Here is a 14153-nt window from a genome sequence, read left to right on the forward strand (position 1 = left end):
TATTTATAAAGTGCAATAGTGTGCAATTATGTTGGATGTTTTCTTTATATTCAACAGAAAGAATGCTTTATGAAAAGCCAAAAAGCTCCAAATCTGACAGGTGCATGATTTTTTGGGATACATATTATGGATTACTTAATGAATCCTTTAAAATAACTGGCTGAAATATATATATATATATATATATATATATATATATATATATATATATATATATATATATATATATATATATATATATATATACATATATATATATATATATATATATATATATATATATATATATATGTATGGAATTTTATTGCTAATTCCTTGCGAATTTATTTTTCCATGGAACAGTTTAGTCGACACTGTGGTAATCAGTTTAATGTAAATCTGGCCAAATTGTGTTTTGTGTAAAGGGTTTTTATTTTATAAATCCACATCAGATGGTCATGAAAAAGGTTAGTTGTCACTGTGGGAATGTCTACAATCAATCTAATGTGATTGGCTTGTGAAATCAATTCGTTTTATTAATATACATTTTTTAAAACAGTGAAAAAGCAGTATCGTTTATGGGAGGGGTCGGGAACCTTTTTCAGCAAAGAGCCTGATTTTTTTATCAATGAATTTATGTAAAGAGCCATTGGAGGTGGGGGGGGATGTATATAATAAAACCTTTATTTTGCATGTCAATGCACAATTCAAAAATAAGCAAATATGACGCATCACAATGTATAAAGAAAGGACAGTTTATATATATTTTTTCATTTTGCCATCACCACTTGAAAGTTTTGAATTTACATGTGTGAGGTTACCATAAAAATGTAAGTTGCTCGCCCTTGGTGTCACGATTCAAGTTAAACCACAGCGCCACATATGTGCATTGATTGAAACATTCTTTTATTTTAAAGTCCTTATTCATTTTGCTGTAAAAATACACTATAAAGGAAATTGTAACTGTATTTTCAATAGAAAACAGATTTTTAGTGACAGTTTTAATTTTTTTAACTTTATAATATTATTGAAGAGAGACAGCTTGAGAGCCACATACTTTTGGTCAAAGAGCCACCCGCAGCTGGATATTATTGCCCGAGCCATAGGTTTCCTGCCCCTGGTTTATGGCATTTTAATGACTTTTATTTTGTAATTACGCATAAAGTGAGAAAGTAGCCTCGAAATTCCGGTTATTTAATTGCATTCATTTTTGTTCGTTATTATTTAATATTTCAAAATCAGTCAGTGAGAGACGCTGATGTGTCATGACAAATATGCGTTAGCAGCAAATTTATTTATAATTAGTTCAGTTCTCTGGCGCTCTACCGTAATGCGCAGTATATGAGCGACCGCAGAAATACCTTTGCATAATTCTAGAATGACGCATCTTTCTTTTTGACTTGGCAGCTGTGCTGGCCTGACCGCAGTAGTACAACACTGGCCATTATAATAAATCAATGACCTGTCATCAATTATCCATTATATACAGTAGACTAATTTGCTACTAAAGCAACTGAATCAGCAAATAAAGCAATTTTCTGACACTGAAATATAGTTCGAAATATATTTAAGGTTATTTTTATTATTAATATTATTTTAAAAAACGCATTTAATGAGCCTCGTGGTTATAAAATATACTTACTATATGTCTAAAATAAATGTTTATCTTGGGAAAATACTGCATGAGACTGCGCGCGCATGCATTTGCGTCCAAAGACAAGCTGTTGTGCATTTCAGCTTAATTTCCGCAACAACATTATTCCATTCCACGAATTTAAATTTGTACGTGATGTTCAGAAGGTATGTTGTGCTAAAATTGTCGATGCAACTCAGTAAATGTCTTTATTCTCGGTCATAAAGACTGACGCACACATTACGTTAGCTAGACAGTCTTTGTGCGTCTGTATCTGCTTCAGTTAGCACACGTTTGCAAATATCAATAGATTTTTTTTACCTCAGAAATAGATAAATGTAACTCGACTATTATCATAGAAATTGACCGTCTTGTTGCGAAGATATAGCCTATATATCTCCGTGTAGAAATTATGTTTACAAATAAATAACGTTAGCATGGCAGGCTAGTTTAACACAATAACGTATGAAACATATGCGATAATGAACTTGGAAGAAAATAAATGTTATTGCACGTACACCTAGCTTATAACCGACATGACGCAATGTTGAATACATGGAAAGTTATAATTAGCTAAGTTATATGCCGTCGAACTGCACCTGCTGCGTCATATTTCAGTTTCAAATATCAACAATATATGATATAGTAACAACTGTAGGGCTTATATAATAATATGTAAAACATATAATAATAATAATAATAGTAGTAGTAGTTGGCTCTAATACAGCTAGAAACAGCTTTTAAGTTATTTAAACCCCTCATTGTCCATTACCATAGGTGGAAATTAATATACATGTACATTTAAACAAGCAATTTCCTCATTTACTATGTTTATGTCTCTTCAAATATCCTCAAATGAGCCCTGTCAATATTGTAGAGGTTTCATCACCCTTTTGTCATTATCAGTGACGTTTGTTGACCTCTGTGTTGCTGTCGCACCTGTTGTCAAAGTCTCTGCCCTCAGGAAAAGTCAACATTAAAGAAACAAAACTAACTAGCATCTTGAGACGTGTTTAGTAGCTACTGGGAATACGGTTTTTATTGTTTAAACATATAACTATGTTTTGTGTTGTTTTGCAGTGGGTTTCTGATCTGTTTCTTGATATCACTCTCAAGTGAAGGTAAGGATTTAGTTTATCTAAGACAAGATACTGCAAGTGAATAGTGTAAACATTAGCTTACTTTTGCAGTTGATTGATAATATTAAAGTCTGTGCAAAATCAAAAATATTACAATGTTTATTTTGCTAGCACACATTGCTAGTCTTAAGTTGAGCATTTAACCTTTGAAAGGTTGTTTTGCTTCTGGTGGTGGCTACGTGGTTAGCGCTGTTGCCTCACAGCAAGAAGGTCGCTGGTTCGAGTCCTGGCTGGGCCAGCTGACATTTCTGTGTGGAGTTTGCATGTTCTGTTTGTGTTCACGTGGGTTTCCTCCAGGTGCTCGGGTTTCCCCCACAGTCCAAAGACATGCGGTATAGGTGAATTGGGTAAACAAAATGAGTGTGAGAGTGTATGCAGTAGGTGCTTTCTAGTTCTGGGTTGCAGCTGGAAGGGCATCTGCTGTCTAAAACATGCTGGATTAGTTGGCGGTTCATTCCACTGTGGTGACCCTTGATAAATATGGGACTGAGCCAAAGGGGAAAAAAAGAATGTTTTGCTTCTGCTTTATAATGGCAGTCCTTCACCAAAGACGTCAGTTTGACAGGTTGTAAAAAAATACATAAATGAGCCATTGTTTATTTGAATAATCTGTCTTTTTCATACATTTCAGGCATTTCAAGGTTTCTCTCTCTCTCTCTCTCTCTCTCTCTCTCTCTCTCTCTCTCTCTCTCTCTCTCTCTCTCTCTCTCTCTCTCTCTCTCTCTAGTTTTTGTGTAGATTAAATGTTATCAGAATTAAAAACCTTTAGAATACAGGAGATATGAATGAAACTGTTAAGTTTGTTGTACACTTCCTGACAAAAGTTTTGTCGCCTGTCCAAGTTTTAGGAACACAACATAATAACTTGACTTCTAGTTGATGATTTGGTATCAGAAGTGGCTTATATGAGAGGCAAAGGCCTCTAGATTATTCTTATTTTACCAAAATAAAATATGATCATGCCTTGAGTTTTAAATATTTAATTAGGACAGTAAGGTCTGACTTTTCTTAGACAAAAGTCTTGTCACTTAACAGAAATAATGTGCAGTATAGAATCAGGGCTGCTGCTGGCCAAAAAGGCTATGCAAAATTTTACTGTGGTGCTCCCACAGAGGAACAAAATCACACAAACATATGTATTTAAACATGTATTTATTTATTTATATACATAAATATACATTTAAACACTCCAAATTATACTTAAACACATAAATATTTACATAAATAATAGTTTACATCAAAATAAACACTGACATGTCTTCTGCAGAAGCGCTCCCAATTTCAAACATTTACAAAAGGTAAGGAATAAAACCCTCTCTGTACCTGTAGAGATGGACGGTTCTCAGTGCTGCATCCTTTATCTGTATCTGTGCAGCTGCTGGTGTCTCTGGAGCAGTGCTGGTCATTCCACCTCATCTTCTTTTGTGACAAATTTCAGCATTGACCTCCAAGTACAATGCTGAAGAAATTAGTCATTTACAGAAAAAACTCATGAAACACCGTTAAAACAATAGGTTAGTCAAGCACTGTTCATAATGCGTCTATAAACCACAACCAAAATGTAGATTTAATTTGCACTGTAATCTATTGCAGGGATGGGCAAACTCGATCCTGGAGGGCCGGTGTCCCTGCATAGTTTTGCACCAACCCTAATCAAACACACCTGCTTGTAGCTTTCTAGTGATCTTGAAGACACTAATTAGGGTGTTCAGGTGTGTTTGATTAGTGTTGGAGCAAAACTCTGCAGGTACACCGGTCCTCGAGGATCGAGTTTGCCCGTGCCTGATCTATTTTGACAAAAGCTGACCCTCACTGTCAGTATAAATCAAAGACACTTGTGTTTTTTAAGAATTAATGAGTGTATTTTTAAACAAAAAACTTTGTTAACATTCAGAAAGAAATAATCTTTATTGAATTCATGCTATAAAAATAGTTTATGGTCTGTGGCTTACAGTTATTTGACTCATTTTATATTATTGATCTTTCAGAAATCACAGAATGAGTCAGTTTAGTTATTTCATATAGTAATGTACAAAAATGAAAAACCGGCCTATTAAAACGCACAAATCCACCGATGTAAAGACTAAAGAGACTTTATTGTCATTGCAGTGATACAAGCACTGACAACAGCAGCAATCGGAAATGTATAGAAATAGACAAACCAATAAACAATGATAACTGCAAAGAATTATATAATTATATAACATAATAACTATATTATAATAAATAATAGGTACAGTGATATAATTGTGCAGTGTTTGTGTATGTAGCTGGTGTGCAAACAGAATTGTAAAGTATTGCACAAGTTAATGGTAGTAATTGAGATTGTGTAATTATCAGCAACATATATAGCCTTTAACGCAAAAAGTTATAGTCCTGTCATAGTTTAAAGCTCAATGCATAGCTGCAAAGCAAGAAACTGAACGTGAACAACAACACATAAGGCAGATTTTGTGCAGTTGTGGAGAAGTTTTAACGACTAATTTACTTAAACAACCAAAAATATGTTTTCCAGATTTATGGAAGTTACCTGAAAGTGATGCACGCGATTCATCTTGTACTTTTATTCCTCTTCTCGGCTCCAGACTGCTGTTGTCTTTTTCCGGGCATAGAGCTGCAGCTTGTATCAATTATAATTATATGCTGCCAGCAGCCGCAAAGATAAGTGGACCGGGCCGCACCGGCTATGTGCATACACGGAAAAAGATTACGTCACATGTTTGTTTTTGCGTCCGTCATAAAATTATTATTTTTCATGTATTTAACAATATACATTTCATTTACACCCAGTTTATGTTAATATTGGTAAATAAATATCAATAATTTTTTGAGCAGCTGAGATGGTGCCCCCCTCCGGAGTTGAGGCCCTACGCAGCCTGCGTACTCTGCGTATAGGGAGCGGCGGTACTGTATAGAATATAAAGTCATGGTTCAGTGGAAAAAAGGATGAATATTGTGTATGACTCCCATGAGCTTGGAGGACTGCATCCACACATCTCTGCAATGACTCAAATCACTGATTAATAAAGTCATCTGGAATGGCAAAGAAAGCGTTCTTGCAGGTCTCCCAGAGTTCATCAAGATTCTTTGGATTCATCGTCAATGCCTCCTCCATCTTACCCCAGACATGCTCAATAATGTTCATGTCTGGTGACTGGGCTGGCCAATCCTGGAGCACCTTGACCTTTGCTTTCAGGAACTTTGATGTGGAGGATGAAGTATGAGAAGGAGCGCTATCCTGCTGAAGAATGTGCCCTCTCCTGTGGTTTGTAATGTAATGGGCAGCACAAATGTCTTGATACCTCAGGCTGTTGATGCGGCCATCTGCTCTGCAGATCTCTCGCACGCCCCCATACTGAATGTAACCACAAACCATGATTTTTCCTTCATTAAACTTGACTGATTTCTAGGAAAATCTTGGCTCCATGCGGGTTCCAATGGGTCTTCTACAGTATTTGTAATTACTGGGATGTAGTTCAACAGATGATTCATCTAAAAAAAAAATCGACCAATCATCAACTAGAACTCAAGTTATTATCTGCTGCTCTTACAACTGGGATCAACGACAAGAGTTTTGTCAGGTAGTGTGTGTAAAATTGCTGAAAAACATCTGCAGTGTCTTACCTTAAAGAGATAGCTCACACAAAAAATTTATTCTGTCATCATTTACTCACCATTTACTTGTTTCAAACCTGTTTTAGTTTCTTTCTTCTGTTGAACACAAAAGAAGATTTTTCAGATAAACCTTTATCCATTGACTTCTGTAGCAGGAAAACAAATACTATGGAAGTCAATGGTTTTAGGTTTTCATCATTCTTTTAAAGTATTTTCTTTTGTGTCCAGCAGTAGAAAGAAACTCATAAGGTTCTGAACCACTTGAGGATTTTAAATTTCCATCACAACTCACGACTTCACCTTTCACATGTTTCATCTGTCTTCCTTTTATTTTCAGCATCTGTGCAGAAAACATTTGAGGGTTTCATACGAGGTTCGGCACTTTTTCCATGCCAGTATGATCCCAATCAACTGAAATCGATTTCCGCACATTGGAGGTTAAACGACAGCCTAAATGTTTATGACATACTTAACGGCAGAGGGACGGATAATGAGCAAGACCCACAATTCAAGGGCAGAACTGAAACATTTCCTAAAGAATATACGAAAGGAAACTTCTCACTCAGACTCAGAGGCTTGACTTGGAGTGACGTTGGAGCATATTGCTGCTCCATTTCAGATGTTAATTCACTGCAATGTACAACGCTTCAAGTCAAAGGTAAGGTGGGCTGTGGCCTGAAGTTAACGAGAATTATTTTTATTTTTTATTCAATTTCCCATTAATTATATTTTATTAACGTCTACCCCTACCCCGACCCTAAACCCAACCATCACAGTAATGTAAAACAGTAGTTGTACTGAGTATTATTTGTTATTTATTAAATTACCCAATAAATTGTCTTTTTTTAACATATATCTCGACTGTCACAGTACTGTAAAAACAGTGTTGTTATACAGTGTCTCAAAATGATGCCATATTGATCTGTTTCCGCAGCTCTATCATATTTAGACTTTACTGGTAAGGTGAAACGGATGCTAATGCTAAATGCTAATGCTAAATGCTAATGCTAAATGCTAAAATAAATTTATTAAATTACCCAATAAATTGTCTTTTTTTTAACATCTATCTCGGCCGTCACAGTACTGTAAAAACAGTGTTGTTATACAGTGTCTCAAAATGATGCCATATTGATGTGTATCCGCAGCTCTATCATATTTAGACTTTACTGGTAAGGTGAAACGGATGCTAATGCTAAATGCTAAAGGGATAGTTCACACAAAATTGAATATTAACTCACCTTAAAGTGGTTCCAGAACATTCTGAGTTTCTTTTTATCAATATTTTTTGGTGATTTTTCCAGTCTGTGCTAGCCTATATGCTAGTTTTTTTTCTTGGTTATATGTTTCAGAGAGACCAAGAGAAATCCACGAGAAACCAGACAGAAACGTTGGAGTTGAATCCAAAGCAGAGAGGATTGAATCTCAAGTGTTTGCTTTCTTCTTTGCTGTTATTCTGCTCTGTGTTTGAGAGCTGGTTTTCAGGTAGTAAATCTTTAGCAGTTGCCCTTTCTTCTGTTCATCAGGCTAAATGCTAAAATGAGGCTTAGCGCAAAAAAAAATCTAATAATTGTTAGCAATAGATGCTTTCTGCATATATACAGTAGCAGGAACTAAAACCTAAGCCGTTATTTCCGTTCACATATAATTAAGAATAGTGTTTAATGCGACAGCTGACAACTCAAATAGTTTACTAGAAGTTTAAGTTTGTGAGTTTGCATTTTAAGTCACATCCAAGTTATTACTACACTAACAAATACTTGGTTCCACAAGATTCCTACATGTTGTGTCAACACAAATTGATTAAGTTAACTTTTTTTGTTTTTTTTTTACAAAATATAAGCTAACTAAACATAAAGCAATTAAGTTTCCCTCTCAATAAAATATAAGACCTGTGTTGTTTAAATACATTTATATATAAGTAGTTTCAACAAGCAGCAAAAATAATTTTTTGAGTATAGTTTTGAGTGTATTGTTTATTTATTTATTTATTTATTTATTTATTTATTAGGGTTATTTAATAAAAAATCTATTTAATAACATTTACTTGAACATATTTATTTTCATTTAATATATTTTGCCTATTTAAAATATTTCTGTTGTTGATTTCAATTGTTCAAACACTGGTCTTGTAACTTTGTTAAGCTTGTTGAAAGACAATGCTATGCAGCATGAAATAAATTTGTTCTGGGATCAAAAAATGATGTGTTTGTGTGTTGATGAAATGAAGTATAAATTGTTTACCGTTTGGGTTGGAAATTATGTTGTTTCATATGACTTATTCAGGGCAAAATCTTACCAGCTTGTAAATGTACATTGCAGCACGTTTAAGGGCCCTAAAAAGGCAAACTTTTGGAAACAGTTTTCAAAATGGGAGTTTTGGATGAATTAAATCCACATTCTCCATTTGCACAATGATGCTTTGCTTGAACGATGAGAGTTACATAAGATTAACAGGTAAGCAATCAGTTAACTTACGGGTGTTTAGTAAGGTGTCATTGTTCTCCTCACAGTTCAATGAATATTAAAAGACAAGACAGGAAAAAATATGTATATGCAATGCTAAAGGCTAATTACTGTATGTTAGCATTTGCTTTTAATATTAGCACAAAATAAGATATTCTGAAGAATATTGGAAACCATTTATTGACTTCCATTATTAATATTTTTATTATTATTTTGTATACTCTATGTGTGAATGGGCTTCTGGTTTCCAACATTCTTCAAATTATCTTCTTTTGTGTTCAACATTTCCACCTGGGGATACTCATCCAAAGGCCCTCAGACTATGCAGCGCCACTGATTCGATCCAAGACCAGCGACGAGATGATCCCAAGGTTTTCATAATCATGGGCCAGGTCGTATCCTGAGCAGCTGCTGTGGTGGACATGGAGGAGTGGAGCGCATGAGACAGGGACAGACGAGTCTTCGCTGAGGCCCAGCTTCCAGCCTCCGGTGCTTAGACTGCAGCTCTGCACAAGACGTTTGGTCAGTATAGAAATAGTCGTACCTATCTGAGCCTGGTTCTCTCTGGGTTTTTTTTTTTTTTTCTTAACTTTCGCCAATTGGTGAAGCTTTTTCCTCGCTGCTGTCATCACTGGCTTGCATGGTTCGGGATCTGTAGAGCTGCGCATCGATTGATTTGCTCTAAAGTGTTTGGACTCTCAGTAGTGATTATTAAACCACACTGAACTGAGCTAAACTGAACTTAAACTTTAATAACTGAACTACACTGTTCCAATTTACTATGACCTTTTATGTGAAGCTGCTTTGACACAATCTACATTGTAAAAGCGCTATACAAATAAAGGTGAATTGAATTGAATTCAACAGAGAAAAGGTCAGGTTTAGAACCACTTGAAGAAGAGTTAAGTCTTTTTTTTTTAACAAGAACTATCATTTTAAAAACCCAATATCAGTTAGAATGTGCATGGGCTCTATACACATCTAGAGTTTTAAAGCCAATGATAAACTAAAAGAAAGCTTAATGTGACTATTTCCAATTTCACAAGGTTGTTTTTACAGCATCAGTGTTTTAACGTAATTACAATACATTCAGTTAAATAGACTTAAGCATTAATTTAGTTGTTCAAGCGTAAAATGAGGTGAAAGACCGTTGTAACCACTAGCGCCGTCAGTAGCAGCAGGCTAGCGCAGAAATTCCTCTGAATATGGAAACGTATGTCTTATTTTAAAGACATGGCGGAGGAAATGGACTTTAATGCAGTGCTTCTTGTCCGATCTGAGACCCACGTCATATCGTATATCTAACAGGCAGTGAAGATCGCTGATTTTTAATTAAATCAGATCTTAAAGTGATAATTTTATAATGGAAAGACAGTTCACCGGTAGCCCTTGGGCTGCCTGGCTGAAAATTAAAAGTCAGTGTGCATATAGCCTATCCATTATCTTCTAATTTTGTATGTGCTGTACAAACTTGCATTGCAGTCTATAAACTTATTTATGTGGTTATTCCCACTCACTTTGGATCAATCTCTGGTTGCATTAAATACATGGTGATCATACTGATTGTCATTGTCTCAAATACATACATTAAAAAAATCTATTTAAATGCAACGCCAATGAAATGAGGCCTTGGTGGATACATTTACAGATTTATTAGCAGAATACTGGTAAGCACGTAACAAACACTTCATGAAAAATAGGACCAAAATGTTTAGGAATGAAATGTGCTCAAATCTAAGTTATTTTATATGCACTTGGAGGTCTGTATTTCAGCATAAGCCCCTCAAAAGGTGTGTGCATGGCCCTGGTATTCTTGTAGATTAAAATAGGTGTTAAAAGCATGTGGCTGTGGCTGATGGATTGAAATGAGGTGACGATTAAAAATGTAAACTTAGATTTTGCTCAGACCACCAATAAAGCAAATAGAGAGAGGATACAATATACAATACTATTCAATCATTATTTTCCTTCAGCTTAGTCCCTTATTATCAGTGGTTGCCACAGCGGTGCCCAGCTATTCTGGCATATGTTTGTATTTAGTTTATTCAATTCACCTATAGCGCATGTCTTTGGACTGTAGGGGAAACCGGAGCACCCGGAGGAAACCCACGCCAACACAGGGAGAACATGCAAACTCCACACAGAAATGCTAACTGACCCAGCCGGGACTCGAACCAGCGACCTTGCTGTGAGGGAAACGTGCTAACCACTGAGCCACCATGTTGCCGTCAAACATACTAATACAAAGACAAAAACCAATAATCCACTTATGAAAAAAAGCATTAAAAAAATTGGCAACTGATGCAAGTTCTCCTTGTCTTGCATGGATAATCTTTTCAGGTTTATCTGTGGAATAAAACAGTTTATTACATCACTCTGATCAGTTTCTGCAGTAACATCCTCAAACTTTAGCCTCAGAATAAAAGGCTTCAGTCAAAAGGATGAAAAAGCATCTCTAAATGAAAAGATTCAGGTAAAAAAGTTTGATCTCAGGTCTCATACAATTAAAGGCATCAGACGAAACAGCCTCAACCTAAAATATATTGTACTAAACAGACTCTGGTGGAGTGTTATTCACATAGTACGCCACAAAATTTGTCAAATGGAGGTGTGAATATAGGCAAACTAGGCAACACAGGTGGGGCGGCAAGAGAGTTTATTTATTATTGTTATAACAACTGTCACTGGACATTTGTTTGAAATTATCGTGCTCATTACTGCTAATAAGAAAATGCTTTTCTTATTTAGATTTTAAACAGAAATGACGTTAGGCAGGGGCGTATCGGTCATTTTAAAAGTGGGGGGGACGGCTGTATGTGATCATATGTTCATATAATTATTAATCACCTGTTTCTAAATGGTCTGTCTCTAAAAGTGAGGGGGACGGATCCCGCCCGGTTGCTACGCCCATGACGTTAGGTGATTTTCTGTTCAGTTATTGTTAATTTTTTTTCAATTAAAGGGCTCACCTGGAAAAACTTCGGGTGCCCAAAACTGCTTTTCTTACTGATTTTTTTTGTCTTCTTTCTAGTCCATATACCTGAAAATTTTTAAAATAATATATATATATATATATATATATATATATATATATATATATATATATATATATATATATATATATTGTCTTATTTTTAGTAATAATATAACAAAATTAAGCAAGTTTGCCTTAAAACAAGCAAAATAATCTGCCAAATGGGGTAAGAAAAATATCTTGTTTTTCTTTTTGACCTAAGATAATTTTGCTTGTTTTAAGGAAAAACTCAATTTTGACAGACAAGTAAGAAAAGCATTTTTGAGCGCCTCTTTTTCCAAGAGAGCCCCTTAATTGATAAAAGTCAACTCACCTAGAAAATCACCTAACGTCATTTCTGTTGGTTTTTTTTTTGTCATTTATTTAAGTGGTGGGGGGCTCTTAACGCAAAAAACGGGTTTGTTGTGATCGGCCCCTTAATCCCACCATTTAATCCCACCGTTCACAATTGTGACCACAATTTTTGCTTGAATACATTTCTGTAGTACTAAAAAGTAACTTTATTATAAAGCACATGTTCATATATAATGAAAATTTAAGATGTCTAAATGAGTTCAGGGCAGGTCTAACAAGATTGGGTAGTTTGGCCATGTGACCATAAACATAATTTCCTAGTACTGCCATCGGAATAATGTCAAAGCTCAGAAATGACAGGTAAGTTTGTCAAAGACAGGTGTGCCAAGCTTGTGGCATGATATTCAAAAAGACTTGAGGCTGTAATTGCTGCCAAAGGTGCATCAATAATGTATTGAGCAATAATGTATGAATACTTATGTACATGTGATTTTAGGCTTTTTTTTAAATAAATTTGCAACAATTTCAAAAACTCTTTTTTCACATTGTCATTATGGGGATTTCACACACCTGTGTTTGATGGGTCTGCAGAATCACTGACGCTCCCTTCATCGTGGCTCTCTCCCCCCTCTGGTTTATCTGTCAGACAATACAAGACGATGTTTGTAAGATCAGTTCGACAAGTCTGCAAACTTTTAAAATCATGTATGATATTCAAATGAAATCTTCATATTTCACACCTGCGACACTAAGATTTATGTATATTGCCCTGTTTATTGGGTGTGCAATGTAACCGGTGTATTTTCCTTCATCAGTTTTGCTGAGGTTGTTGAGTTTGATGGAGCAGTGGTCTATCTCTTCAACTCTGTTGTTATACTGCTGAGCTTGACTTTTATCTGTTCCACTGCCCCCAATTATATCATACACATTATTTTCCTTCCTGTCTCTCCAGTGCGTTGTAATGTCAGTTTTAACCTGAGCCTCAAAATCGCATGGGAAGACAGCCGATCCTCCAACAAAACCATTAACTATTAACACAGGAGCAGAGAAAGAACCTAAAAAAAGAGCAAACACACTGTTTACCATTATACATTACAAATATTCATCTAAATGTAATGTTTGAATTAAATCATTTAAATTCTCACCTGTGATACACAGCAGAAACGGGGAGATGATGATGATGATGATGATGTATTGACTGTTGAAAAGAAGGAAGAAGAGAATTCTACTTTTAGCTCTATTTTCCCCAACAATTTAAGTAGAGATAGAGATCTTCTACACAACTTCATCAATATTTATATTCATAACTCATTGCTCTGTACCTGCATAGTCAACTCTGTGAATCATGTATATCCAGTCACTCAATAACATTATTTAAAGACACCCTGAATACTGAAATCTCTCATTAATTTGAACAGTGTTTGATTTACAGTACAGCACTGTCAGGAGAACATACTTATGTACACGGTAAAACATATCCGTAAGTTAAAATATGTATTGTGTGATTCTTGTTTTTAATTTTCCCCGTTTGTTCCTGCTTTTGAATTGCATTATGGGACCTTGATCTTCCTTCCAACAACTTTTACACTAGAAAAGTTAGAAAAAAGTGACTTTAAATTAACAATTTAACCGTTTAAAGTAATATATTTTCTGGGTTGGTGTTGTATATTATGGTACAAAAACCTTGTAATAAACTGCCAGTACATTTTCTGTTGTTTTTCTGACTTATTTATTGTTTCTTATACCAATTCAAACTACTAAAATGTCAATAAAATCTGTAGACGTAGAGTTGAATTTTCAACATCAAAAGTCAACAGAGCAGAGATCAAGAGCCAATAATGCAATTCACAACCGTAAATAAACAGAAAACACTTGTGAATCACAAAATACAGAAAGTGTTCATTAACAGATCTTTTTAACAGGGCATCTTAGTCTAGCATTTGTTGAACAACTTCAAATGCTAAGAAAAGCAGCAACAAGTAGCGCTATAGTTTAT

At 35.2% G+C, this 14153-nt stretch overlaps 1 protein-coding gene and 1 long non-coding RNA gene across 2 annotated transcripts; one reads left to right on the forward strand and one right to left on the reverse strand.

The window, feature by feature from the left end:
- Window positions 1-1655: 1655 nt before the first annotated feature.
- On the forward strand, window positions 1656-8190 carry si:dkey-222p3.1 (uncharacterized protein LOC100007529 homolog). The gene is made up of 4 exons (XM_056448459.1): window positions 1656-1779; window positions 2693-2733; window positions 6704-7024; window positions 7716-8190. Exons 1-4 carry the CDS (start codon window positions 1769-1771, stop codon window positions 7832-7834), a joined length of 492 nt encoding a protein of 163 aa, XP_056304434.1. The 5' UTR covers window positions 1656-1768; the 3' UTR covers window positions 7835-8190.
- A 3889-nt stretch (window positions 8191-12079) lies between these two features.
- On the reverse strand, window positions 12080-13357 carry LOC130216362 (uncharacterized). The gene is made up of 3 exons (XR_008835794.1): window positions 13303-13357; window positions 12898-13212; window positions 12080-12796 (listed from the first exon to the last, which is right to left on the reverse strand). It is a non-coding gene; the product is annotated as an uncharacterized LOC130216362 (long non-coding RNA).
- Window positions 13358-14153: the final 796 nt, after the last annotated feature.

The sequence above is a fragment of the Danio aesculapii genome, chromosome 22, assembly GCF_903798145.1.
Source record: "Danio aesculapii chromosome 22, fDanAes4.1, whole genome shotgun sequence".
Classification (NCBI taxonomy): domain Eukaryota; kingdom Metazoa; phylum Chordata; class Actinopteri; order Cypriniformes; family Danionidae; genus Danio; species Danio aesculapii.

Coding starts and splice junctions, on each gene's coding strand:
- si:dkey-222p3.1 (XM_056448459.1), top strand. Junction 2,734..6,703: donor GATATCACTCTCAAGTGAAG/GTAAGGATTTAG, acceptor TTTTATTTTCAG/CATCTGTGCAGAAAACATTT. Junction 7,025..7,715: donor TACAACGCTTCAAGTCAAAG/GTAAGGTGGGCT, acceptor TATATGTTTCAG/AGAGACCAAGAGAAATCCAC.